This window comes from Suricata suricatta, chromosome 2, assembly GCF_006229205.1.
Source record: "Suricata suricatta isolate VVHF042 chromosome 2, meerkat_22Aug2017_6uvM2_HiC, whole genome shotgun sequence".
In the NCBI taxonomy this organism is placed as follows: Eukaryota; Metazoa; Chordata; class Mammalia; order Carnivora; family Herpestidae; genus Suricata; species Suricata suricatta.
The window spans coordinates 11,764,218-11,792,186 of NC_043701.1; the positions used below are offsets into that span (position 1 = coordinate 11,764,218).

At 47.5% G+C, this 27,969-nt stretch overlaps 1 protein-coding gene and 1 gene segment (V, D, J or C); both read right to left on the bottom strand.

Moving 5' to 3' along the window:
- The window catches only part of LOC115277886, a 37,966-nt gene extending 10,534 nt beyond the window's left edge, over positions 1-27,432 (bottom strand). The window contains 3 exon segments of the C gene segment in view: positions 23,802-23,814; positions 26,948-27,246; positions 27,368-27,432. Coding sequence covers positions 23,802-23,814; positions 26,948-27,246; positions 27,368-27,416 — 361 coding nt within the window.
- On the bottom strand, positions 10,683-14,311 carry LOC115277892 (anionic trypsin). The gene is made up of 5 exons (XM_029922306.1): positions 14,211-14,311; positions 12,916-13,075; positions 11,649-11,902; positions 11,144-11,280; positions 10,683-10,886 (listed from the first exon to the last, which is right to left on the bottom strand). Exons 1-5 carry the CDS (start codon positions 14,248-14,250, stop codon positions 10,734-10,736), a joined length of 744 nt encoding a protein of 247 aa, XP_029778166.1. The 5' UTR covers positions 14,251-14,311; the 3' UTR covers positions 10,683-10,733.
- Positions 27,433-27,969: the final 537 nt, after the last annotated feature.

Below are 27,969 nucleotides of genomic sequence, written 5' to 3' on the forward strand. Positions count from 1 at the left end.
GACCTTGGGAGGCTTCACCTGTTTCAGGTCCTCTGCAAGGGAAGAGGGGTTGGGGCCAGGCCTGCTCTGAGAACTGTCTGGGTTTGGAAGGGACAGTGTGTGTGTGACAGAGAGAGAGAGACAGAGACAGAGTGCTGGAAATGGGGTCATCCTAAAGCAAAATTGTGGAGTCGTAGGTCTTGTGTGTTTGGGGGTCACCGTCCTCTGTTGTCATTCTCCCTCAACATTGTGACTTTTTTCTCGGTTCCTGCATGGGTGCACGCTGCCAATGCTCTGGGCTCCCTAAGGTAGCAGCGGTCCGGATTCCCTTGGCTGCCTTCGCAGAGTCTCTCAAACCCGGCCTTGTTTCCATATCTCTCAAAAGAGTATATTTGTCTATTTTTCTTCCCCCTCAAAGTCCTCTTCGCTATGTGACTGTCTATTCTTTTAGACTGAGAAACAGCTTTAGGTGAGTTGAGTGAGACCGGACTGTGAGGCAGAGGATTCTCACTAGCAGCATGATCCTGGGAGAGAATCCACTTTTTCTAATTATCATTGTTCTCTTGTACAAGGTGTCCGTTTGGGCGGTGGAGCGGGGGGGGGGGGTCTGGTATTAGAAGTAGCCTTTGTTGCCTAGAAGACTCACTGTCCTATTGCGTCTGAGACTACCCTTTTCTAAATGCTTCTTTTCCCAACTCACCTTTTATTCTTTTCCTTTCTTTCTTTCTTTCTTTCTTTCTTTCTTTCTTTCTTTCTTTCTTTCTTTCTCTCTCTCTCTCTATTTCTTTCTCTCTTTCTTTCTCTCTCTCTCTCTCTCTCTCTCTCTCTCTCTCTCTCTCTCTTTCTTTCTTTCTTTTTTATTTTTAAAGCATATAACCTGTTTTGAAGAGCCAAGAAGTCTCTGGCTATTACCTTAACAGATGTTTCACGTTTGCTGCATTTACACCGGGTCACACGGGTATGTGGTAGCCTGCCCAGATGGCTGCAATCCCATGAAAGAGGTGGCTCATGGGTTGAGCCCTTTTTTCCTTCCAATGCCCAGCAAGCCTGCCTGACAGCTTTGGAAATCCTAGTTCACAGCCAAGCTTTACATTTTTAAATGCGACAAAACCTTGCTGGGTATGAACAAATTCCAAAGTCCAAGGGCCATTTCATCAGAGCATTCATATTGTAGTGTCCTGGGCCCTTTTACATGCCTGACAGATAGGAGAGAATTCCTGGAGTTGCCGGAAGCCATGACCTCATGTAAAGACACAGGGATGAAAGAAAACACATCCATCTTTTAAGCTTCCTTTTTTTTTTTTTTTTTGGCCAGAATGGACTATGCCGGTTATTTGGTTCCATGTTGACCAGAGGAATGACATTTTGGAGCACAAATGTGGGAAACCCGGATGTCTCCACATTATCCAAATTTGAAAAATACTTCTTTTGAGAAAACTGAGACAGAGGTTGGGAAAAAACCAAACTCTGTGACACATGATGATGAACACCAGGACTGGAAAGGATGACCACAATAAGGTGAATCTTTTATAAAGATCTCCATAGAAGTTAGTCCCTAACAATTTAACACCCCAGGAGGCTGGCACTGTTACCCCCATTTTATAGATCTCAGGGATTCTGAGATTTCCACTTTCCAATAATCTGAGCACCCCCTGCCCGCATCTATCCCCTGAGACTAGGCATTTCGAGCCTCAGTAATTTGTACTTTCTGTTTATTACACTTGCGGCATGTGCTTCCCTCCGGGACAGAGTCTGCTCCAGCCAACGAGTCTGGGGGGACCAAGTATCCCTTTCTTTCAGTCTTGTCTCTATTCCCAGCCCAGACTCATCCCATCCGTGCCCTACCCTCCACCTGTCCCCGGCGTCCGGAACATGCCAATGGTGTGCTAGCATTTCGTGATGGGTCCCTGACCCTACTGTCTCAGCCCAGGTCCTGAGGTTTGAGAAATGGGGTCTCAGCCTCTTTTCTCTTCTGTGTACCTTATCTGTTACTAAGGTGGCCTGAGTTTCCAGTTTTATCAGAAAGTTTATTCAGACTGATCTCCTCTGATCCTGCCAGGCACTCTGTCCCTCAGACACCCCTTGCAGCTTTTATGACACCAAGATGCGACTCCTGTCCCCCAGGGCTCAGAAACACCCCTCAAACTCTAGCCTCACCTGCTCCCTATGCCTCTGAAGCCCTAGATCACTTCAGGAAGACACACATGGATCTTTGAAACTGGTGGACATGGAGGAGGAGGACAATGAAGATGAGGGGGGAGTTCTGAGCAGATGGAAAGCGTTAGAAGCCAGACCCATTCACCCACATGGAGTCAACCCTGAAGGACCGGAGTTAGCTCAGGAGGGAGAAGATCGGACTCAGATAAAGAAGAGAGTAAATCAACACACCCTTGGCAAAGGAGAAGGCGTCCCGGAGAATGAGAAAAAGAACAGCAAGAAAATACAAAGCCCCCAAACTAAGTCTGCTCCCGAGGGTCTGACACAGACAGCAGAGGGTCCAGAGATACTCCTGGAGGGAGAGGGCGGCTTGGACCCCGGTCCTTCCTGCCCTGTCTCCTTCCTGGACTGATCGGTCACACACAGGTACCTCCCAGCCCGGAGCGCGGCCCCATACCTGTCACGGTGAGCCTGGTGCCCATCCCAAAGTGGAGGGGTGAGTTCTAGGAGCACATGGCTGGGAAGCCGTGGTAAAACCTGGGGAGGCAGTGTCCTGCCCAAGGGCAATCCCAGCTCACAGGCAGCGGCTCTGCCACATTCTCTGCTTAGATGCGCGGCTCTGGACAGGATGGGTCCCGTTAAGAGAGAGTCCAGGCATGTGATGGGGAAAGAGGAGGCGGCTCAGGATGGGCGCAGGCACACACGCAAGAAGGAAGGATGACCCAGGAAAGAGCAAGGAAGTAACATGAAGGACTAAAGACTCAGGGAGGAGAAATAGAGGGTCCAAGTGAGCCACGCCAAGAGCACTGGCAGCCACAGCTCCCTGGAGAAGCTCCCCAGGGATCGGAGCGTTTACCTGACCCCCCGACAACCAGGGCTGTGGGGAGAGACAGGGTCCCCAGGTCCCAGGGACAGCAGCTCTGCCACCCTGGTCCTGCTCCTTACCTAAGACAGAGAGTTGAGTCCCGTTTCCAAAGTACTGTGGCTGGTTGTTCCACAGCATAGCAAGAGTGTGGCCAACCCAGAACTGCTATCTGGGCCCTTTCCTTCCAGAAGACGGCATCCACCCAAGCTCCTGGGGACTCTCGCACCTGCCCTGCTCACCCTCACTCTCTGCGCCTTTTCCCTGCTGTGCCTCTGTCCCCACCCTATCTCAGGAGTCCTCCTGGGACTGTATTCTTCCAGCACACTACGCCGTCAGGGAGGCCACTTACTTACCCAAGACAGAGAGCTTGGTTCCACTTCCAAAAACTTGTTTGTCATTGTTACACAACACTGCAGGCTGGTAGGAAAAGTGCAGGCCTGCGTGCGATTCCTGCCTTCCCCAGTGTACCTGCCTGCCCTCTTCTCCCTTTCCTTAGCAGAATTTTGGTACTGGGAGGCAAAGAGGGGATGGATGTGTAGCCCATTTGGCCATGTGACCCCCCATCCCTTTCTCCCATGTCCCCCTCCTTTCTGAGCGAGGGAAGGAAATAAACAGCAGGACTCAGCTAGCTCTAAGGCCAGAGACTTCCCATCTACCACGGCCATGACTGTGTGCCCTCTGAGGAGACAGGAGATGGACAAGGTGACCCCAAGAGGAGACTACTTGCTTCCCAGGTTGGGACCCCAGACTTGTCATGGCTGGTCTGTGAAAGTGCTAGAGATGGAGGCTGTCCCCTCCTGATTGCATCAAGACAAGAATTCAGATCTTTCTGATAAACATGTGCTTTAAGCTTAGCCCCCAGAACTGAGGCTCCATCCGGTCCCCTGCCCCTCCTTGATGGTTCCCAGGCCTCTAGCCTTGATTAGCTTACCTACAACAGTGAGCTGGCTCCCTTCCCCAAAATAGAGAGTGTCTCCATAGCACAGCCTCCCAGACCCACTTCAGAACCTCCCCCTGACTGCTGAGCTCCGGTGGGATTCAGGGACAGATTGGGGTGTTCGTGGATCTCCTTGCTCATAAGATGCCAGCCCTACTTCGCATACTCCCCACTCCCTTCCAGAGCTTGCCCACGCGCACGGACAGTCAGGAAAAAGGAGACGGTATGGCTGCTTATGCAATCCAGAGCAAGGGAGGATATGAAACTCTACAGCGAGTTCGTCAGTGAGGAAGGTGGACCAGCATCAGGGCTCATTGATTGCCTTCTGGGCTTTCTCAAGATTTCCCCTGGCAGGGAACTACTCAGAGAGGGCAGCACTATCTCCTCTCCCCTCTGCGGGGACCACTGAGGCTCAGCTCCAAGTTCACAGAGGACCCCGGGTGGCTGCGTGGATTTACCTGGCCCGGACCGTCCTAGCACTGGTTCCCAGACGACATCTCCTTGACCAGGACCCCGGACCTGAGTGCTCCCTTCCCTCCCACATTTCCTGGGACAGAATCCTCCCCATCACACCCGGCCTGGAGTCCCGACAGTCTTACCGACAACTGTCAGCTTGGTCCCTGCGCCGAAGTAATAATCATAGCACATCAGAATATGGCCCCTCTAAAATGGACACTTTGGACCTGCTTTCCCCTATGAGGGGCTTGGAAAGACCGAGAGTATGTCTTACCTATAACGGTGAGCCTGGTGCCTGCTCCAAAGAAAACTTCAGTGTTCGCACAGTGACAAGGAGGCGTGGAAAGAAGAAGGGACCATAATTGATGTCTGGAGGATTCGGGGAGAAGAAATCTCTCCCGTGCTTCACATACTGTACAGAATATTTTCACTCTGACTCTTGGGGCCACGGAGCATGGCCAGAGCCTACCTAGAAAATTTTACACTGCTTTCTTGATTTCTTCTGCGGGTCCATTAAAAGGATGTGAGTCTGTAGAAAAAGCAGGGTCCTAGAACCACTGACCATGTCCAGGGAGAGTGGGGACATCTCTGGCTTCTTCCTCTGTAGACTGAACCACCCCCCACGCACATTACCCTTGATCTTGCCCCGGGGTCTGTGGGGCTTGGGATGAAGGAATCTCCCTGAGTCCTTCCCCCGAGGGGCCACTGAGGCATTCTTCATTCGTCTGGGCTCTCCGCCTGGAAGCTTCCGTCCGGGTCCAAGCCTGTCCTTATCCATGGTCTTGGCTTGGCAGGTGAACAATGGGGAGGCCGAGGCGTTCTGACCCGAACCACCCTGGGGCCTGTGACTGAGGAAAGAAGTCGAGGGACTGTGGGTTGGGATAGGCAGAAAGGTTTTTGTAAAGCTTCCCCGTAGAGTTGAATCACCGTGGCCCCCCTGTCCCCACAATGTTACAGCTTTGTACAAAAAACGCCCCCTCCCATGGTTCTGCCCGTCAGAGCCTGGAAGAAACCGCCAGAGCAGCTGCTCCTGCAAGGGCATTGGAGGGTGGGTCAGTGACATCACTCCCCCTGGGGTGAGGTGGTGGCAGGGGCGCAGACCTGACCCGGGAGGGGCTCCTCCCCACCCCCATGCCCTTCCTTCAGGACGTTCTTGGCTCCTCAGAGGTGTGTGTCTTTGCAAGGCTGGCTGCCGCAGGGGCTGGTTTTCCCCGGTTTCCGCCCCTCTGCAAGCTGACGTCACTTTGGGGATCCACCCTCCCAGGAGGCAGGAGCCCCCCTTCTGCCCAGGGCCTGCCCCAGGCTGTGTCACTCAGAGGCCACACCTTTCACCCGGGAATGGGATCCTTCAATACTCAGACCCTTTGGCCCAACTTGATACCCTCTGGGGTGGTGTGGAGGGGAACTGACCTTGAGCTATGCTGCAGGGGTGGGTGGAGTGAGTGGGGGGTGCAGGGCTCCCTGGGCAGAGACCATACAACAGCTCCAGCTTATTTCCAGGCGAGTGTGGGAGAGGTCCTGGGTATTGTCAGCCATGGCTCTTCTCCTGGACTTCAGATGTCAGGATCGGGAAAAGGGAGCTGGGGACACGGATGTGGAGAGCAGCATGCTTAAAGTCTCGGGATATGCAAATGCAACCCTGGTCACAGCCTTCCCTTCTTTTCCTTGAGGGGCAGACATATTTAAGTTGCTGGTAGATGTTTCATTTTTCTGCACAAGATGACCTTGAAATTTAACCTCCAGTTGAGTGGCGCGGATCTTATTTTATTTGATGGTGCTTCCTTTGATTGCCTTTCAAACTATGAGGTTTCAAACTATTAAAATTTAGAAGAAAACAAAAAGAGAGAGACCAAACGTCACTCCATAATGATGACACACTTCCGTGGAAAATATACACAGAATCCAAAGAGAAATGACAATATGGGAAGAACATTTGCAATCCTCATCATGAGGGCTGATCGCCCCAGTATAGGAAGAACTCCTAGAAATCAGTAAGAAAATAATCCAGCAGCACAATAAAAATGGCAAAGAACAGATGGTTCAGAGAAAAAGATATGCAAATTGTGCTTCGCCAAAGGAAAAAAATCTTGCAAAAGAAAACTGCACTGAAATAGCTCTGTGCACCAATGTGACTGACAAAACTGAATTAGGGAAGACATTCTATTAGTTGGTGTGTGGTGGGTTACTCATTTCTACACATATAAGGATACAGCGTAAGTGGAGACCAATTTGGAAATATCTATGAAAATTGTAAATGCATTACTTTTTCACCTGGAAATCCAACATCTGGGTGTTTATCCTGTAATTAATCTTGCAGCAAATAAAAAATGTTTGTAAAATATTTGCATTATCTGGGGATAGCAAGGAGATTGGGGAAAGAGCAGTGCCCATCAGAAAGAACTGGATAAATGATCTGTGATACATCCACAAAATGGAATATTATTCAATGCTAAAAAAACAATACAAATGTTTTATTGCTACAGAAAGTTTTCCAAGATATATTGTTAACTGGAGAAAAAGCAAGCTGCAGATTAGCATTCCTGTACATTGCCTTTTGTCCAGCAAAGGGGGCGAGGGATAAGAATTCTACATCTGTTTGCTTGCTTCTGCATAAAGATACATGAGAATCATACAAAAGAAACTGATCAAAGTAACTGCCTACTAAGAATGACTGGAGGAGACAGAAACAAGGTAGAAGTAAAAGTAACTTTTTTCAGTCTCAACTTTATTGTATTGTTTCAGTTCTTGAACCAGAAGATTATATGATCTATTTAAAATAAAACTTTAAAATTTTTAAGAAAATACAAAGAAAGGGTTGCTTTAAGTAATATTTTGAAATGTGCTGCTTAAAAAAAACTACTTGTGTAATTTACAAAGTCATTGTTTTTTTTTTTTTTTTCCAAAGAAGATCAGTTCACTTAAGAAGATGTGTTATGGTCCCGACTTTACTTACTGGGTCTCAAATCCCTCAGGAAGCTTGTAGAAAGTGCTTATTTCTGAGTAGTCCTCGGGATATTTTGTATTAAAAATCTCTAGTATTGGGGTTACTGATAATGTATTTATGTTAACAATCAAACACAAAATTACCCTGGGTGTTTCCAGGTGCTTGGGACACACTGCTTGTCCCCCGACAAGGAGAAGGGCAGAAGTCAGCCATGAAGAATGTCAGAGTGCTATCTGGCGGTGTCACCAGCTGGGTACAATAGTATGGCTCTTAGAATTTAGGGGAAAAAGGAAAAGAGAGGCAGTTTGTGCATTGTACTCATGAACAGTGGTGAATCTCACAACGCTCTGTCAGGAACCTGAATAGAAGGTCATGGTTGGCCTTTATCGAGTAGAAAGTGGCAAGTTTTCTTTTTTAATCCATCCATTCCCATGTTGAGAAACTCTTTCGTCAATGTAACAATTTATTTTGATCTATTTCCATTTCCCTGTCTTATTTGGCTCTTTTGCTTATCAGTCATATACGCTCTAGGTAAGTTTCCTTTTGACCATCTAGCTGGGGACCTTCAACCAGACTGGCCTTACACAGAATCCCACTCTGCCTTGGTGTCACAGCTACTTCGGTGTTTGTCCCACCTTTGCTACTCAGTCACACTGTCAATATGCATAAATGCACATGAAGCTTTTCTTTAAAAAGGTTTATTTATTTTTGAGAGAATAAGAGAGTATGAGCTGGTGGGGGAGGAGCAGAGAGAGAAGGGGTAGAAAATGTCAAGCAGGCTCCGCTCCGTCAGTGCAGATCCTGATGCGGGGCTTGCTCTCACAAATCACAAGATAAGGACCTGAGCTGAAGTTGAGAATCCATTGCCTAACCAACCAAGGTGTCCCAAAGCCTTTTTTCCTCCTGTGAGAGGAGTTTAGCTGGGTAGGCAGGGGTGGGGGGGTGGGGGGAATGGAGAGAGGTGGGGGGTTATTTATCATTTTGGGCAGCAGGGGGCAGCCTTTCCTTATTTATTTTAGACCAAAGTCTTTGCCATCACGGTGTAGCCACTTGAGGGCGTGAGAAGAATGTTTTTAGTGCCTGAGGGGACCCCACCCCAGGGGGAAACTGGGCGACCTGCCTGCCTTTCTCAAGCCTGAAGTGTGGGAAGGAGATAAATTGTATCTCACATGTGGGTAATTCTTGAAACTTTCCAAGTGCATTCCTAGATTCATTTAAACTCCAAATGGGTCTCTTGATTTCCTCAGATGAAATTGAGATCTGAAGAGGCTAAATGAGTTGCCCCAAGTCCTGCATAAGCAAGTGACAGAGCTGGCACTAAAACCCAGTCCTCCCCGTTTAAGTTCTAGGGCTCTGCTGGGGCTACTGCAGGCCACTGAGGTCCCCACCCCTCAGGGAAGCCCACCTCCTGGGGCCGGACTGCCTGGACGCCCACTCACCCAGGCCCTCGTCCTATGTCTGTGAGGCGCTGGGCAAGTTCCCAAGCCCCTTTAATAATAATACCACCTGCCTTATGGAGTTCTTGAGGCACCTAAATCAGATAATACACATAAAGCTTTATTAAGGTGCCTGAATATAGTTAGTAAACATGTTAGGGACCATTGCTTTCACAGAGAGCACTGGCCTAGGGATGCCTCTCCTGCATTGTATCTCAAGCTTCAGCGTGCATCAGAAGGACTTGGAAGTCTTGTAAAAATGCAAGAGGCTGGGCTCCGTCTCAGAATTTGTGATTCAGGAGGTCTGGGAGGGGCGCTGGAATTTGCGCTTCTCCTAAGTTCCCAGGTGATGCTGGTGCCGCTGGTCCCAGGTTCCACTCTGGAGAACCACTGTTCTGGAAGGCACTTTCTTTCTTCTGTACATTTCCCTCCAGTCCTAGCTCATACTTTAATCATTCAATCACTGGGTGCCTATTATATTGTAGATGGTGTTTAATCACTAAATGTGCCAGGATGAGGAAGACAAGGTTACTTGCCCAAGAAGCTCACCATTGAATGCCAAGTAGATACATCCACAGTTACTAGGCAGCATGAGCGGGACTGACCACTTTAAGCAAGCAGTGGGAGGACGAAGAGGAGGAGGACTCCTCTCTCAGACCACAGGGCCAACAGGGCCGGCACAGGGCAGGGGGAAGAGGATCCCAGAGCAGGAAGAGTCAGAAATGACTTTCCTAAAGAGGGTGAAGGGGCAGATGGGAAGGGCATCCAGCCGGGTGGACCAGTAACACGCAGAGCTAAAGGTGAGAGGGCTGTGGCTTGATGGAGGAGCCACCGGGATTTCTGAGCATCTGAGCAGAGATAGAGAGGAGAGGAGTGGAGAGAGACGGAAGATGAAAATGTAGGCGGGGCGGGGAAGGAAGAACCTTCTATCTGCAGCATAAAGAGCTCAGGTTCTGTTTTAGAAGCTGTGGGAGGTCAGGAGCCTGGGTCATGTGCAGGACCTCTGTGATGGCAGTGCTGGAAGACAGCCAGGGACCGGAGCCCCCACGAAGTGCAGGGAGGCTGGGAATGGCCTGGAAGTCTGTGGAGGAGCAGAGCCCGTGGCCAGGCAGCATCTCCGACCCCAGCAGCAGTAGGAAAGACAGCAAGGTGGATAGAGAGAGCCCAGGCTTCCGGGCTAGGCTAATGAAAAGCCCAAGTCCAGATTTACTATCCACTGGAGGAGGGACCTGAAAAGCTGAAACCTTCTTCAAGCCTTTGCTTTCTTGTCTGTACCACTGGAATAATAACCACTGCAGACGCAAGAGGGGACCAGGCGTAAAGATGTCTGTAAAGTGCCCAGCGTTGTGGACACGCATTGCTATCATTACATGGGATGAGTAAGGGGCAGATTTCCACGGAGTGTGGGGGCTGTTGGCTCCCTTAGACACAGAAGCGCCTTGTGGGGCAGAGGGTCCAGTGCAATACAACTGGGGCTAGAAAGATCACGTGTACAGGGCGGGGGTGGGGGCCTCAACAGAGGCCAAGGTGATTGGCACAAGGGTTTCCGAGGTGATTAGCTCTGGGTCCCAGTAAAAGGAGGTAGTGAGACCCTGCAAACTATGGCCAGTGTGGGCGCACATGAGCCCTGCAGTCCAGACCCAGGGAAATGCCGAGGTCAAGGACCCTCTTTAGCACAGCCTTCTGCAATGTATTGTTCTCTAGTAAATAGCCCCTCCCCATTGCCTCCTACTTACTATTTTTTTTAGATTCCATCTCTTCTCATGCTGCTAAACTAGTATTCCATGGAACACATCTTGGGAACTGGGGCATTCTGTTGGTCTTTAAGGGGTAGAGCCCTGTCTGGCCTCAGATGGGGGGAGGCCCACAGAGCGAGGGGCTAGGACGGAGCAGGCACAGACACAGGCAGTTGTGAGAGGCTCACTTTATTAGTATGGGGACGCCAGTGACCCTGGGACTTTAGCTGTTGGCAGCGATGGTCTCCTTAATCCAGTCTACAAAGTTGCACACCTTGGTGTAGACTCCAGGCTTGTTCTTCTGGGCGCAGCCATAGCCCCAGGAGACAATGCCCTGGAGCTCTCCTTTGCAGACCACAGGGCCACCAGAGTCACCCTGGGGAGGATGAAGATGGGACAAATTTTAGGAAGGAGAAAAGGGTAAATAGAGCCATATACAGTCTGAACCTTAGAAGATTGCATTCTGGTCAGGTCTGTGGCTCCCCACCTCTCCCATGGTGGCCCGTTCTCAGGTCTAACTTGAGGATGACTGTCACACAGACTAGCCCTCCTCACTCCCTTCTGAGTTCACTACACAGAGCCCTCCTCCACAGCCCTGGGCAGGGGTCTCAGCGTGGGGAAGGGCCGAGTCACCTGGCAGGAGTCCTTGCCTCCCTCGAGGAAGCCAGCGCAAACCATGTTCTCGGTGATCTGCCCGGGGTAGGAGGCTTTACACTGGGCCTCACTCAGCAGCGGGGCATCCAGGCACTGCAGCAGCTCAGGGTAGTTGACTTTGAGGAGCAGGAAGAGATCAAGGGAAAGAGAAATGGGAGTCAGGCCGGGATAGAGGATGGCAATCCAGTGCTAAACATGGAGGGCAGCCAGGAGAGGACTCCAAGAACATAAGACCCAGCAAGAAATGATGGAGTTCTGTTCTCAGAATGATTGCTGCTGAATCCCTCCCCATCCCAGACATGACAATATCAAGAGCTATATTTGTCTTATATTTTGGTTCTAGGGAGTCAACTCCTTAAAGCTTTGCCTCTTTCTAGCACCTAGCCCAGAGCTCAGAGTGTAGTGGGATTCAAGGTCAGGGGCATGCTGGGTTCTGGGAAGTGTGGGGGAAGTTGGAGGATAAAGCAGTGGGGGTCCCACTCACCGCCAGAGCTCAGGGTGTTGCCCCAGCCGGAGATGAGGCACTGGGTGCCAGCAGGTGCACAGGCGGAGGGCAGAGATATGGTGGACACCCGGCCAGTGATGGTTGCCGCCGAGGAGAGCTTGATGAGCATGATGTCATAGTCCAGGGTCCAGCTATTATATTTGGGGTGGCGGATGACCTTGGCCGAGTTGATGAACTGCTCATCTCCCTCCAGGACTTCGATGTTGAACTCTCCAAGCCTCACTTGGATGCGGCTGTCGGGAAGAGAAGCGTGGGGAAACCCTCTTCTCCATATGCCCACATTTCCCCAGGGTTCTCGAGCTCCCTGCTCATGGCTGGGACTGTGGCAATATTACCGGGCAGGAGAGGGGTGGTGGGTCAGTGCAGGTGTGAGACCAAGAACTTCCTGCTTGAGAGGTAGGTCGTCATGGAGCAGGGATGAGGTGAAGGAGTCCAGTGGGGACTGCTTCTCAGCCTGCTTTTCCAGCCGGCACCCCAGCCACAGATGACCTGCTAGAAGCTTCCCATGCATCCCTCATTCTCTGTAACTTTGCTAACCACATGCAGCGATCTCTATTCCCTCCCCTTCTTGGTCTGATAAGTGCCATCATCTTGCATGAACTCATCCAGGGGTTCAGACTGTTGTCCCAGGACCTGCAGCCTCAGTGCCACCTGAGAACTTATTCAAAGTATAGCGGTTTAGTCCCCTCCCCCTGCTCGGGACCTGCTGAATCAGAAGCTCTGGTGTGGGGCCCAGTGGCCCATGTTTTAGAAGCCTTTCAGATGACTCTGGTGGAAAACCTTGGTCTAGGCAAAGATCCTCAGCTCTGTCACAGAGTAGAGTCGCCAAGGGTGGAGAGCATTAAAAACTCACCAGTATTCAGACCCCTCTTCCTGAAAATTCTGAGTTAAGCGCCCTGGGATAGGACCCAGACATCAATATTTTTTGAACGGATCCTAGGTAACTTCAGTGTGTAGTCAACTGGCAGAGGTGACTCGTGCAAGATCCTTGCTGCTTTCCCATTGGACCTGACCACCCTTAAAAGAGTCCCTCTCTACTTTCCTGACTCATAGCCTTTGCCATTTCATCCATTTGCTTTGGATGTGAGAGATTTTCTATCCAGTGCTCTTCTTCACCCCTTCATTTCTGTAAGTGGGCGGCTGGTGACAACCTCGCCTCTCCATCCCTCCATCTTCTCCAACCTCCACACTCCCGGCTGACCCCGGCACCTGAGAGGGCTCTGGGTGAGGGGGTCCCAGCACTTACGACTTGTAGCAGTGAGCTGCGGACACCACCCACTCATTACTGATGAGGGAGCCGCCGCAGAAGTGGTAGCCAGAGTTCAGGGACACCTGGTAGGGGATGGAGTTCTCCTCACAGGTGTAGCCCCCGACGATCTTGTCATCGTCGTCAGTGGGGAAAGCAACTTGGATAGAGATAGAAAGGGAGAACCCAATTCAGCAGGTGTTGGCAGGGGTGGGGGGAGCCTGGAGCCCTGTGGTTGGATCCTGCTAACTGAGAGTCCTCAACAAGCGTAGAGATGACAGGTCTGCGGGCAGCGAACTTTACATCCCCAGTAGGGGCTGGAATGCGTGGCTCTCCCAAGTCTCTCTGTGTGTCTGCATGCTTCTCTTATTCATCATTACTCCTCATGGCTGTTTGGGCCACAGATTGTCAGGATGGGCTGGTCTAGCAAGGAAAATCTGGCTAAGTAGTCCTGGCTGTACCCAGCTTTTCCCATAGCTATAAGTCTGCAGGAGCCGTCAGATCCTTTAGGCAGGACAAAGGCAGGCCAACTGCTATTACCTAACAGAACAGTGATTCTTAACCTTGGCTACACACTTGGGAATCCTGAAGTCTTTTAGGAAATTTGAAAATTCAATGCACAGGTGATCCTGGGTGGCTCAGTCATTTAAGTGTCCGACTCTTGATCTTGGCTCAGGTCATGATCTCACAGCTGCGGATCGAGCCCTGCAAAGGGCTCTATGCTGACAGTGCAGAGCCTGCTTGGGATTCTCTCTCTCCTTCATTCTCCCCCTCCCTTGCTCATTCTTGCTATCTCTCTCTCTCTCTCTCTCTCTCTCTCTCTCTCTCTCTCCCTCAAAATAAATAAATAAACTTAAAATTAAAAATTAAAAAAATCAATGCATAGGCCACACCCCAGGCCAACTATATCAGGATTTATAAGGATAGGACTCTGGCATGTGCATTCTTTCCACTTCTCTAGACAAGCCTGGGGTTGAGCACAGTTACAGGGGAGTGATGGGAGACTCACCAGGATCAATCCTCAAGACCCCTGGTTTATTTCATGAACCACTGGCACCTGGTCTCCCTTTCCAGCCTCTTCCAACAAAGTCCAAAATGGGTCAATCATGGGGTTGGGAGTGAAGTCAGCACAAGATGGGAGCATCTTACAGAGAGCCCAAGAGTGAGAAAGAGGGCTCCCCAGCAGGAGAGAGAGACTATCAGAACCCAGGTAAACACAGAAGAGCAGCAAGAGTGGGGCAGGCATGTCTGCGGGAGAGGGGCACATGGGGCCTGAAGCCATGCATAGCACTCACCAGCAGCTCCCACGAAAGCGAGGATCAGGCATGGATTCATGGTGGCAGAAGTAGAACTGAGTGGGTAGTGGGGAAGCTTTTATACCTCCTCAAATGAGGGCAAGGGGTGTATGTGGGGGTGGAGGGCCGCTGCTCCTTCCAGGACAAACACACCTGTAACTTTCCCTTCCCAGGGCCTGTCCTCAGCTCTGTGTTTGGCCATCTGTGGATTCATGACCCACAGGTGATAAGAAAACTTAGCTTGTAGGGCAGAGAGGAAGACCAGCTAACTCCTGGGAGCATTCTGGGGTGAGGGGAAGAAGCCAACCCCCCATATGTTACAGCTGGACCTTCTTAAGCTGAGATGAGAGGAGGAGGAAGAATGGCCTGGGCCCTCTGACCTCATGTAGATTTATTTAACTTACTGTAAGCAAGAGCTGGTATCGGAAGCAAATTTGGCTGCTAGTGACCTGGAGCCCCCCCATGGGAGAGAAGTTTTGTCTAAGTCTTGTATCTGTAAGCACGAAGACTTAGACAAAGTCTAAACCACTAGGTAGGAAGGTCACATTCAGGGCTTTGGGGAACGAGCATCCCAATGTCAAGAGATGATGAGAAGGGAGAGGCAGAGTTTCTTGTGAATTTGGGCTTTCAGCCGACTTTCCTTCCTAGCAAGGCTTGTGGACAGGAGCATTTGGATGGAGAAATTAAGTAGACATTTACCTGATATATTTGGAGGATGGAAGACCAACACCACATCCCTCCTTGTCCCCCTATTAGGACCTTGATCTCTCTCATCATTCACACAGTCTTGGGTTCTCTCTAAGCAACCTCATGGCTGCCCTGGGAAGCTGTACCAGCAGTAATGAAAAGTTCCCCCCTGCTAGGGGCTGGCAGCCTGAGCTCCAGATCAGATATTAAAAAGGGTTTGGACAGTGGTAAATCTGGGTTCTGATTAGAGAATCAGCAGTAGGGAGAGAGATTAGCACATAGTGAAGGGGTCGAGCATTCGATCATCAATAACACAAAAGGAATGGGGGAATTCTGGAATTTTCTATTTTAGATGCAGTGGGGCTATGGTGCTGGCCTCAGTACAGAGTTCATTTTCCCAGAAATGACTTCTATTTGGGATGTGTGATGGTCACCAAGACACAACCTTATAATCTATTGAGGCATAACCGGACCAAAGGGGAATAGACATGGAGTTCAGTGTCTGTGCTCAAGCGGAATTACGTGAGCCAGGTGGAGGAGCTATCTTATGAAGACACTTCTCCTTCTCGGCTCGCCTGAGCTCCTGGGAGGTGAAGGGCTGGGGTGGACATAGTTCATGTTTGCATTCTCTGAAAGGTGGAACTGAGTAAATGTCCTGGAGATGGTGAACAAGGTGAAAAAGGCCCAGGAGTCTGGTGGTGAGACAGGAAGTAGGCTGGGGGAATGGAGTAAATGGAAACTAGCAGAATTTGGGGAAAACACCACTGTGGGACTCGTGGTGTTGGGAGTGGCCCATAGGATGTCTTCTGGTCCCAAGCCTGGCATGGCTGGAGGCCAGCTTCCCCACCACAGGGAACCCGCTGCTCAGAGCTCTGGACTTTCCTATCATAGCCCCTTTCATCCTGATGGGCTCACACGTCTGTGTGAAGGTGCTATATTTGCACAGTGCCTGACAGCTTTTAACGAGCTTTCACACACAAACAGCAGGGGTATGTGATATCTTTGTTTGTGTTGAGTTTCGAATTTGGCTTTTCACAAATGTTTTAATTGTGAAATGTGCAGAAAGAAATTATTTCCATTTATAGAGGAAGAGACTGAGAATCGACAAGGTTCTGTGCTGCCCAAGAATACACATCTAAAAATGGCTGAGCCGGCCTCAAGGCTACGGGAAGACGTGCAAAGTGTTGGAAGTTTGGGAATTGCTGCAGGTGCCATCTGAGAGAATGTTGATTTGGGATCAAGCCAGAGGTTCCCCGAGGACAAGAGGTACCTCCTGGTCCCTCCTGATGCTTGGCTTCCTGGCAGAAATAGAAAAGATCGAATTAATCTTCTACCTGGCACCTGGTCTCAGAGCCTTATCTTGCCATGGCCCCTGTCTGCTCTAGGCCACGTCTAGGGCATGGAGGACATGTCTCTCTGTGCTTATGGGTAGCTGACCCCAGTTGTGGAGCCTTGCTAATAGGGGCTTTCCCTGTAATGTCACCGAATGTGCTCTTTTATCCCTTTGTTGTGGGGTGTCCGTAAGAAGTCCTGCTGTCGTGGATAAGGAGAAGAACACATACCAGTGTTCCCGGGACAGGTACACTAATAAAACGTGATCCTTGGTAGAAGATAGGACATTAGGGAACAGGGAGAAAATTTTTGGATAGGGGTTTGTGGCTTTGACTCTGTCTAAAAGGGAACACCCAAGGGCTTAAAGATTTTCTGGGTTTAAAGCCTCGAGAATACCTTTTTCCAGATATTTCATGCTCCTCCTCGGAATAAACTATTACACCCACAACATAGCATGAAGTCCATTTTCTTGAATGTAGCAAGAATCACCTTCTAGACAGAGGAAATAGCTGTAAGTTAGACTGTTACCTCATGCTTTTGGCTCAGGCATGTAGGGTGAATCCAGATACAACTTTGCCCACATTCAATTTGGATGAGTCCATGCAGCTCTTCCACTCTTCATCCTGAGCCATTTCTCTAAGACATTCTCCTAGTTCATATTTCATGATCCGCATATCAAACCCCTGGCGTTTAATTATGACAATAGTGAATAGCTTCTTCACGTTTACTGTACCAAACATTGTCTCAGTCTTTCACTTTATGATAACAACTACCCATGAGGTTGCCCATTTTGTAGATGATAAAATGAGCCTTATAGAGGTGGAGCAACTTGCTCAAGGTCACACAGCCAGTTAGTTGTAGAGATGGGACTTAAGCATGATAGTTGACCCTAGAACCCGCCTGCTCTACCACAGAATATTTGCTTCCCTTCTTCTGTATTTGATCCACAATGCAGCCTCATGGGTTAGGCAGCAGACATCATTTTCTCCTTTTGACCAATAAGGGATCTAAAGCTCAGAGGTAAGTGACTTCTCCGGGGTCACCTGGCTGATGAACATGCAGTTGACACCAGAGCCTTTCCCTACATAAGCTAAGTTCATTTCCCATGGTGTTGCTACACACTAGGGTCTTTTGGACCTCTCAGTGGTCTGAAAAGTAGATTTTTGGTCAGATTCCAAGTCACCAGTTGTGTGTGTGTGTATGTGTGTGTGTGTTTTAACACTTTCCTCTCCATGTCCCCCAACCCATCCACTGGGCTCAGGTATTTCTCCGCAGCTTGTAGTTAACTCCCCCTTAGGGCCCAATGTCCTTTACTGATCTCCAACCACATTGTCTGATTCAGAGCCATCATCTCTTTAAACTTGCAGCTCCTTTCTTCTTCCACTGTTTTTTTCTAAGCCACATATTTTCACTGTGGCACAATTTCTCATCCGTAAGAGCCACTTTCTGAATCTGGAAATCACTGACTCTGGATAGTGAAGGGGGGGGGTTGTGTGGTCCAGAAAAACGTGAAGACTGAGACAGAGGTGTGGAGGCATAGACTGGCCATGGCTGATTGGCTAAATGGGAGTATCCATCCTTTCTCTCCCCCTTGTCCTGCTTCCCACCTTGAAGCCAAGGAAGATGAAGTTTTATGTTCAGAGGGAAATTCTATTTGCATATTTTGTCTTTTCCTCAGGCTTCTTTAGAATGGTGAGTGGGAAGTCTCTAGCCATTAAGGCTTTAACACCCAGTAACAAAAGACTGGTTCTTGTAATCATCTGTCTTTCTGTTCACATTTCCACTCCTCCTTGTCTCAATCTGGGTCTATTCGTGCTGCTTAAGTGGCTTCAGCCTCTGTTGGAGAGTAGTAAGGAGAAGAATGGCAGGAGAGAGTCCAGAAGGAACGGGCATGTGGGCTATTATTACTGTAGCAGCCATGACTTGTTCCATGATACTCAGAGTTTAATAAATGACATGTGTGTTTATTTTTCTAAATCACATTAGATCCAGATTGAGCGCCATAAGCCAAGTTCAGTGATTAAGCCCAATGAGTCAGTTGGGCTCTCTCTACTCATTTGACTTATAAAAACTCTAGAATGTATTGTCCATTTGGAAGGCAGCCATTGATTTTTCCACTTCTTATTGGCCAACTTCTCCAGAGGTTCTCCAAGCGCTCAGTTCACACAGGCACCTGCACAGTTCTAATTTAAGGACAACCCACTTCAGGGTCACTGTATTTGAGCGAGTTCTGGGATTAGGTCTCTAGAACCAATAACATCTGTTCCCTTTCCCAGCCTTGGGAATGCAGCAGGGGGGCCTGGGACACTGTGGGGCCACCTTTCTCTTCAAACATGAAAGCCAAAGCATTGTTAGAACAATTAGCTCATTTGCTTTTGGGATTACATTGTCTAAGCTCAAATACTTTTGTAGACTTTTTCTCCAGGGAAATCCATCCTGCTTGGCAAATGTTCCTCTTTTCTTTCGAATCAAAGTTATTTACTAAAATTTGCTAGGGCCACCAGAACAAAATAACACAGACCAGGTGTCTTAACAGAAATCTACTTTCTCATAGTTCTGGGAGCTAGGAGTCCAAGATCAAGGTATCAGGAGAGTTGGTTTCTCCTAAGGACTTTCTCCTTCGCTTGTAGATGGCCTTCTCCTCACTGTGTCCTCATGTGACTTTTTCTCTGTGGGCACAACCCCAGTATCTCTCCTAGGATATCCTAATCTCTTCTGATAAGGATACCAGCCAGATTGCATTAGGGCCATCCTCATGGCCCTGTGTTTAAGTTAATTAGATCTTTAATTAGACCAAATCTCCAAATATAATCACATTCTAAAATAGCGGGTCTTAGGGCTGTACTTGTATCAATTTTGGAGGAGTGCAATTCAGTCAGTAACACTCAGTAAATATTGGCTGAATTCCTGTAGCGTTCCTGTGGTTTTTCTAAGCTGTAAGGAAACAGAAATGAGGAAGATAGGAAGTGTCCTTGCTTTCATGGCATTTATGTGTTGTTCTGGGTGTGTTGACACACATGTGAGGGATATATTTACATCAGATAGAGTGGTTAAGTATTGTTAAAATAGGATAGCGTGGTAATAAGTCTGAGTGACTGCTGGGTCAACAAGTGCTGTATTAGGTAAGGGGGTCAGGAAAGATCTCTTTGAGGACATGGGACCTTTGAGCTTGAGACCTCACATAAGAAGGGGCCAGCCATGGGGCGCCTGGGTGACACAGTCAGATAGGCATCTGACTCTTGATCTTGACTCATGAGCTCACGTTTTGTGAGTTTGAGCTCCGCGTCGGGCTCTGTGCTTGTGGTGCAGAGCCTGCTTGGGATTCTGTCTCTCCTCTCTTCCCCCTTTCCTGCTTGTGTGCGCTCTCTCTCTCTTTTTCTCAAAATAAACTTTAAAAACTTAAAAAAGAGGTGGCCAATATGTAAAGGCAGAGCAGGGAGGACTTTTGTTATTTCCTGCTGAGTCTCCAACAGAAATAATCAGCTCACACTCCACTGCTTTTTAAATTAGACAACCCCGTCATCTAGCACATGTTACTTACCTGGCCATTGGTTTTGATTGTGAAAATTGACCATCAATATATTGAAATAGTCTTACAAAACTTAATGTTTATTTTTTGACATGAAATGAGGTTTGTGAAATATTAAGAGAGTAAATTATAAAGCAGTATGTGTTGTATGGTCTAAATTTATTTAAATGAGAGATTTTAATTTTTATAATAATATGCATTGATTTTGTGATTAAAATAGCTAAAAGAAAGAGAAACAATGGCAATATAAAAAAATTTTCCAAGAGAGGGTGATACCTAACCCTGGGGAAGGAACTGCCAGTGGTAAAATTTCATATCATGAGAAAGAAATTTTGAAAGGACTAAATTCATTTGTGTGTTTTGTCTCTATCAGGCATAGTGTCCTGTGTTTTATGTGGATGATTCCATCTCATTCTCAGATTTTAGAATCATAAGCCCAAGGTTGTGTGTGGCTCTGCGCTGTGTGAGGCCTGCTTAAGATTCTCTCTTTCTCTCTCTCTGCCTCTCTCTCCTTTTGCATGCTCTCTATCTCTAAAAGTAAAGAAAAAAATAAACAATAAAAATAAAAATATACAAGGGGCAAGATGCTTTGAAAAATGACCACTCATATTTGTAAAAGATCCAAGTAGATTTTCTAGAAACAAAAATATAATTTAAATAAACAAAGTCAATTGAAGAGTTAAATGGGACTGAGGAGTGATTTAATAAACTGGATGCTAGTTCCAAAGACATGACCCAGAAGGCAGCACAGAGAAGCCAAAAGAAGGAAAATATGAGTGAACAGTTGAAGGGTCTAGGTGACAGTGTGAAACAAATTTGAACACAAGTTAGAACGACACCCCAGGCCATCTCTCCTTGCATAAAACGTGAACACCTAGATTTACAGGCTGAAGTCCTGTCCTCTTGAGAGGATCATCGTCACCACCCCCTTTCAGACCACACTTGTGTTGGACTGTACTGTTTCCAGAGGAACGTATAACCTGGTTGGGAAGATGGGCCCATGATTTTTCATTTGGAACTAGGAAATTCCCAGGCATCCTTGAGTGTGGCTTGATGGTGAAGGCGGGTGAGGTCAGAGCAACCATGAGGCGCCTACTTGCTCTTGAGAGTGAAAGGAGACTGGTCTTGTATATTTACTCTGCACCTGTCGAGCTTTGCAGATCTGAGGGGCTGCAAACACACAGTTCTGACTGCCATGATGCGGCCTGAAATAAAGATCTAGGGGCCGCTTTCCAAGGGAAAACCAGCTGTTGGCAGGCAGAAAAGCGTGGCTTTGCACTAAAACCCTTTGCACCTGCTCCGTGAGTCTCCTACTGGGGAAGGCCAGGGACATCCCTATCCGCCACAGGGCCTTGGGGAACAACTGGACCTGCCTGGCGTATGGCCCAAGGCAGCTTTACCCACGGCCTTGTTCTGCTACGGAACCCTCTCTCGTGCTGCCCTCGCCTTACAGATTATGCAAAAAATGGACCAGACTAGCACACTCAACTGTAGCCTATGGTAACGCCAAAGTCCAGAGAGGCCCACTTGGCATCATACCTCTTTCTTCTTGGCAAACAGTATAAGGTCTCAAAGCTTCGTTCTCATTTTTAGAAGGTAGAATCAAACACGCCCCAGGCCTTGGCCTCCTCTAAAGCTCATCAGTGTGGCCGGTCCCTGAACTTGTGCAGATTTTATGTTGGTCTGGCATGCGTGTGTCCCACTGAGGCACCTCGAGTGCTTTATGATTCCAGACCACTAACAACAACCAGAAAAATGCCGTCACTCTAATGGACCAGTGTGATATCAAGATGGGTAAGAGCCTTCTGAACAATATGGATAGAAAACAAGCTAAATATAGCTTTGGGATAAAATAGTTACAGGGCATTTCTGGTCCTGCCCCCTTGAAGGCAAACCATATCCTATGGTCTTTCCTGAGTACTTCTAAAATATTCTCACAAAGGAAATTTTATCCTCAGCCTCCCAGTAGCTTTGCTTCCTGTGTCTGGATGGAGCTCCCCCCATCCACCCTCCCCAGTTGGTCCTGCAGATTGTCTCCTTGTGGCCAGTCTTCCCATTCACACTCAGATCTGCCCACAAGCACCAGAAGAGCTAGAGTGTGGTTTCCCCCACCAGCCTGCCTAGACTGGGGCCTCCGGCCCTTCAGGGTGGGAGCTGGGCAGGAGGGGGAGGTTCCTAGCCAGCTGAGCTTCTTATTCAGCAATCTGATGCGTGCTGAGTGCTGTGTCTCCAACACTGCAGAAGTAAAAGCTGCTGTCTTCAAGGCTCATGTTGCTTATAGTCATAGTTGAAAACTCTAGGGTTGAGCGCCTGATGGGAAACTTTTCCTTAGTAAATCCGTGTTCGTAAGTGGCCTCCCGACCCTGGTTTGCGGTTGCGATCAGTATCAAGCTCTGTCCTGGGAGCTGACGGTACCAGAACATCAAGATGAGTTGGGTATCGACTTCACAGTGGATTGTCACGGAGGTTCCACGTTGACAGATGTTCCTGCATGGCTTCTGAGAGACGAGAGCGCCGAACACAGAGCCTAGTTTCAGTGAGTCAGAGAGAGACAGAGAGAGCTGACGAGCTTGTCCCCAAGCAGCAAGGTCTTTTTACTATTTGCTTTAATGTCACCTTGGATCCCCAGCACTGCCTCCATTTTGTTCTTCCAACTTCTATACCATCGGAACCCACTAATCCAATTCCCTCCTCCTCTGATGGGTGGCCTCAGACCCTCTGCTCTTATATTTAGCATCAACATTAACCCCAAACTTCGCAGTGTGATTAGGCTTGTACCTTGTCCCAGGAGAAGTAGCAGGCAAGTCAGCATCTTTAGGCGATAGCCTCTCATCTTTTTTGAGAAAAGGCACTAAGAAGGCGAACTCAAGTTCCTCTCTCCTCTCCAACGTGGTCTTCCTTCCCTAGGTGTCTCTGTTTCCCCGTCTGGAGGAGGAGGAGGAGCGTCCGCAGAAGGTGGAGAAAATCCATCTGCCCCCTAGTGGAGCTGTGCGGCTCTTCACGTAGGATGGATCTTCATTCACAAGGTGGCCCATTCACCCCCAATCCATCCGCCACGTATCTGCCACCTCCCCATCTACCACTGTGGAGCACCACATTTGTGCTACCCTTTGGGTAATTGCCGCTGCTGAGGCCTGAAATATCACACATAGGCTTTAAACCATATCTCACCTCCTCACAGAACCTTTACATTTCCGTATACATTTTAGAATAAGATTTCTAGTTAAAAAAAAAAAAACCCACAAAATCCAGTTGGGACAATAATCGGGATTTTATTGAATCTATGGATCAACTTGGGGAGAGTACTCATTTTAACAATATTCAATCTTTCAGTTTGTGAACATGATCTATCTCACTTTGTAAAGTTGTCTTTCAGGGCACCTGGGTGACTCAGTTGGTTGAACCTGACTCTTGATTTCAGCTCATGTCATGATCTCAAGGTTTGTGAGTTCAAGCCCCATGTTGGGCTCTGTGTAACACTGTGGAGCCTACTTGGGATTCTCTCTCTTTCCCTCTCTCTGCCTCTTCCCTGCTCGTGTGCTCTCTCACTCTCAAAATAAATAAACAAACAAACAAACAAACAAACAAATAAATAAATAAACGTTTCCCAGTTCTGTGAGTGTTCTTAGCATCAGTGGATATGGAATTTTGTTAAGTGTTTTTTCTATCTCTGGTAATAACTGTTGTCTTTTTTATACATGTATTAATAAGGTAAATGATAATGACTTATCTTTTTAATTTTTAATTTTTTAGAGAGAAAGAGTGAACATACATGTGCGAGTCGGGGCATGAGACAGGGAGAGAGAGATAATCTCAAACAAGTTCCACACTCAGTGCAGAGCCAGACACGGAGCTCAATCCCAAGGCCCTGGGATCATGACCTGAGCTGAAATCAAGAGTCAGACGCTCAATCAACTGAGTCACCAAAGCACCCCTAAAATGATTGATTTTTGACTTATTAGGGCAAACTTTTCCCTGGGATAGACCCTATTTAATTATTTGAAAAAGATCTATTTTGATTTGTTAAACTATTGACATTTTAGTATACCTCTCTCTCTCTCTTTAGTGATTGCCTAAAAGTTATCATATTCATTTTAAACATTTTACAGTTTGGAGTTGGATTTCCTATTTTCTGAATCCTATGATTTCTTCTCTTTTTGACTTTCTCCTGTAGTTTGCTGATACACATTATCCAGGAACTTGTGAAGGAAGAGTGAAATGGAAATAAAGGTGTTAGAGCCTGGCAGAAATGAAAATTGCATTTGATTGATAGCTTGGGTTGGTAGAGAAAAATAGGCTGAAATTGTTTTCTATCAGAATTTTGTAGTTATATTTTACACCTCCGTTTTCTAGCATTCAGCGTTGCTACAGAGAAATGCGAATCACTGTTTGTCGTTTCTTTACTTATAGCTTGCTTTGACTTTTAACATTTCTCTCTGTCTTGCATCACTTTAAGATGATTTTATCTACACTGTTCTAAATGAATGGAGATTTACCTTAGTTTCAGTTGTTTTATTTTCATTAAACATACAACTGGCCTTTTTTTTTTTTCATGGCGATGTCTACTTGTCCTTCACTAGGGTGATACCGTTTCTTCTGTTAACACTTCATTGTTCTACTTCAAGATGGAAGTGTTGAAAGTTTATGCTACATCATGAAAGACATCTTTGGGGCTGGCCATGCTGCTGGTGCAGAGATAGGAGACCCAAATCTTTGGCTGTGTGAATTACATCTTTATACTAATGGTTGGATTTGAGACCCATTGAGCTGAGCATGGAAATTTACCCACATTGGACTCCATTATTCATTTAAAAAAACAGTATAAGAACACTGATCTCTGCCAGTAGCTTTCCAGCTCTGTGGCTTTGGACAAGTTACTTCAACTTAGGTCTTTCATTTATAATCAGTAGGCAATAATACTTGTATTTCACAAATGTATGTTAAAATAAACTGCTTGGGATATCTCCCTCTTGTCTAGAAAAAAGGGGAGATGTCATCTTCTCTTTCATTGCCCCTGTTTTCCATCATATCCCAGTAAAGCCTGTTTTTATTTTCATTTAACACAAAAGAATTTGTTCTATTTACCCCTCACAGAATTTTAGACCTTGCTTTCTTGGAGATTTAGGATAGCATCATTCTTTCTATGAATTTTTCAGTACCTTAATGTGATGTGCCTTTATCCAAAATAATGGCTTACATTTTCTGAATGTTTCCTTGTATTCTTATGGTAAACATTAGTAATATTTTATGTGCTTTAAGAGTGTATTCTGTGAACTCTCTTTGGAATACTGTTTTTTTCCGATTCATTTCTGAACTCAAGCCTCTTCAACTTCTTTGGATGTCTTGTATAATTCATTTGATGTATGATATTCAATCTCCACATATTTTCCATTTAATTCACATGTTCTACCTCTCTCCTTGGGTGACAGCTCCTTAGCAAGGTAAGGTGCATTTGAAGGAGCAAACGGTACCATGTAAGGACTGAAACTGGGGCCGGGGTGGCGCTCTTTCCACTGGGGTCTCGGTGAAGTTGGGGATGGTCCCAGAAAGCACTGGGAATGAAACCACTGTGCTCATGTCTGTTCCTCTTTCTCAAGGTTGATCTTCAGGGTCGGGGCAATGCTTGCTGTGGGAAGTAAATAATTTATGGGAAGTTATAGGACTCTCAGACACCCTGAAGGCTCTCTGAAAATAGATATTTGTAGACGTGTTCTGTCGTTTAACATTATTCTGTGAAGAGAGGCTTTCTCTGTTCTAGATGTCAACCTCCATTGGGAAACCTACGATCCTTGCCTTTTCCAGAGAAAAAAGGCCACCTTTTCATTCCAGTAGGATCTCTTGCAACTGTCGCAGAATATTTCTTACTTTTGATACTTCTTCTTGTCTTTATTTTTTATCTAAAATCAGCTCAAACTGTGTGCTATAAGTAAGTGATGAATCACTATATTCTAGTCCTGAAGCCAATACTACACTATATGTTAACTAACTTGACTTTAAATAGAAACTCAGAAGAGGAAAAAAATCAGCTCAAATCTGAGTTTTCATGTGAACTTAATCCTGAATATTGTAACGTGAATGATTCACTTTTTCTCTGAGTTCTACACCATAAAAACTTAGCACTGAATTGAAGCATCTTAAACACCTGTTTTGTCTTGTTAGTACTTTTGCACTGATGTTTGGATTTCCAATACCCTTTACATTTCTTTTGTATTCCCAAAGCAGAATAGGCTCAGTTAATATTTACTGACAGGATAGTGTATGTATCATTCCTAAAACAAACAGATATTTTCCTCAGGGGGTTGTGAGTACAGATATAGCCCAACTAATTCTTTTTCTTTTAAGTTTTTTAATTTTTATTTTGAGAATGATCTAGAGAACAAGAAAGGGAGGGGCAGAGAGAGAATCCCAAGCAAGCTCCGTGCTGTCAACACAGAGCCCAATGCGGGGCTCAAACTCACAAACCGTGAAATCATGGCTTGAGCCAAAATCAATAGGACACTTAACCGACTGAGCCACCCAGGTGCCCTTAGCCTGACTAATTCTCACCACCTTCTGCATCACAATGTATTCTTTCCCTGATCAGAATTTTCCAATAAAACATCATCACCCATTTAGAGAACCTCAAAATAATCTATTTTTTGTCAGAGTTTTTCTTTTTTTCAACTGACTAAACAATTTAAACTCCACAAGCTTTCTCTAGAATGGAGGAGAGAACATTTAGGTAAAGCGTTAAAATGTGTGAGCGCCCTCTAGCGAAATGTCAGGTAAGAGCATTCAGGGATCGAAGTCGCTGAGTATGAAGGAGGAAGGAGGGAAGGAGGGGGGGAGGAAAGATTGATAAATGGCTGCAGGGCAGGGTCTCTCCGGTGTGAATAAGTGAGAGACTTCCCCTCCTGGTTGGGGTTGAGGGTCTCATGAATTTAGGTTGGGGATGACACATAAGGTTGGGCAGGTTAAGTTAAATTCATAAGGGCCCCTGACTTAGAAAGGGGTGAGGAGTGGGGCCTGAAAAATATCCACGGTCTCCCATCCAAGATGTGTGTCTATGGCCTGGGTTCCTCCTTAGAGGCCGCCTTGCTTCTAATTGGCACAAACGTGCCGTGGGAGCCTATGCAGCTTAGCCCGGAGTTGCGGTCACTTCCCCATGATGTTGCCCTTTTTGTGCAGAGAGGATGTGTCTGTGTGGTGCTGTGGATTTACTGCTGGCACAGAAGTACACAGATGTCTGGTTGGTGCTGGCGGAGTCCAGGGTCAGGGGGAAGGCATTCTTCTTCTTCCTAGAGACCCTGTACCCATCGGGGGCATCTCCTTTCTCCTTACTGTCAACATTATATGACCAGTGGAGGAGCTGCAGCCCCAGACCCGGGTCTTGTCGATACCAGTACATTCTTTCGTGGTCCATATTCTGCAAACATTCCATCAAAACTTGTGCTCCTACTTTTTTGATGAGGTATCTCGGGGTTTGGGTTACTTGTGCGTTCACAAAGCCTAAGAGAGAAGGACAGATGAGGTGAATAAAAGAGGCCAGGAAGCCTGATGAAGGATAAATCTTGTATTCCGGGCCCAGGAATAACAGCACAGGGGTCTGACGCTAACTGCCCAGACCCACCTACTCCCAGGAAACAAAAGGCCACGCCACAGAGGAGCCTGAGCCCCATGGCAGGCTCCAGCCGGAGTGGCTCTTCCCTCAGGCTCAGGCTCGGGCCTGGTTGTCTGTGATGTCACTGTCCCTGCCCACGCTCGGGATCCCTCAGTCATATAGCGCTGGAGACTTTAGAGGTGCCAGCGTGAAAGCCGCTCCTGTTCTGCAGTGTGTGCATGTGTGTGCGCGTGTGTGCATGCATGCGTGTGCATGCACGTGTATGTGTGCCTGTGCTCGTGTGTACACACGTGCGTGTGCATGCGTGTGTGTGCGCGTGTGCATGTGCGTGTGTAGAAAACAGCTAGCACAGTAGGCCCGAGACGGCCATCCTTAGAAGGACTGGCTTGCAAGGCAGGCGTCTGGGCACCGGGATTTCAGGAGTGCTGCCACCATCGAGGAACTGGTGAGTGCAGCCCTTTTCGCCGGGGACGGCTGGCACCAACAATGTAGGTGTGCCCAACACCTGCTTTGTTTCTTCGGGTGTGGAACTTGGGTACGTATTAGCCAGAGACCTGGATGGTCAGCTGGATTACTTTTCCAGGGCTGCCAGAGTGTAGCCCAGACCGGTG

Bases quoted from the DNA above. Each gene is read 5' to 3' on its own strand.
- LOC115277892 (XM_029922306.1), bottom strand. From the start codon at position 14,250: ATGAATCCATGCCTGATCCTCGCTTTCGTGGGAGCTGCTG. The intron at 13,076-14,210 runs GTGAGTGCTATG...TCTCTATCCAAG, and splicing joins CGCTTTCGTGGGAGCTGCTG to TTGCTTTCCCCACTGACGAC. The intron at 11,903-12,915 runs GTAAGTGCTGGG...TCTTCCCGACAG, and splicing joins GCAGCTCACTGCTACAAGTC to CCGCATCCAAGTGAGGCTTG.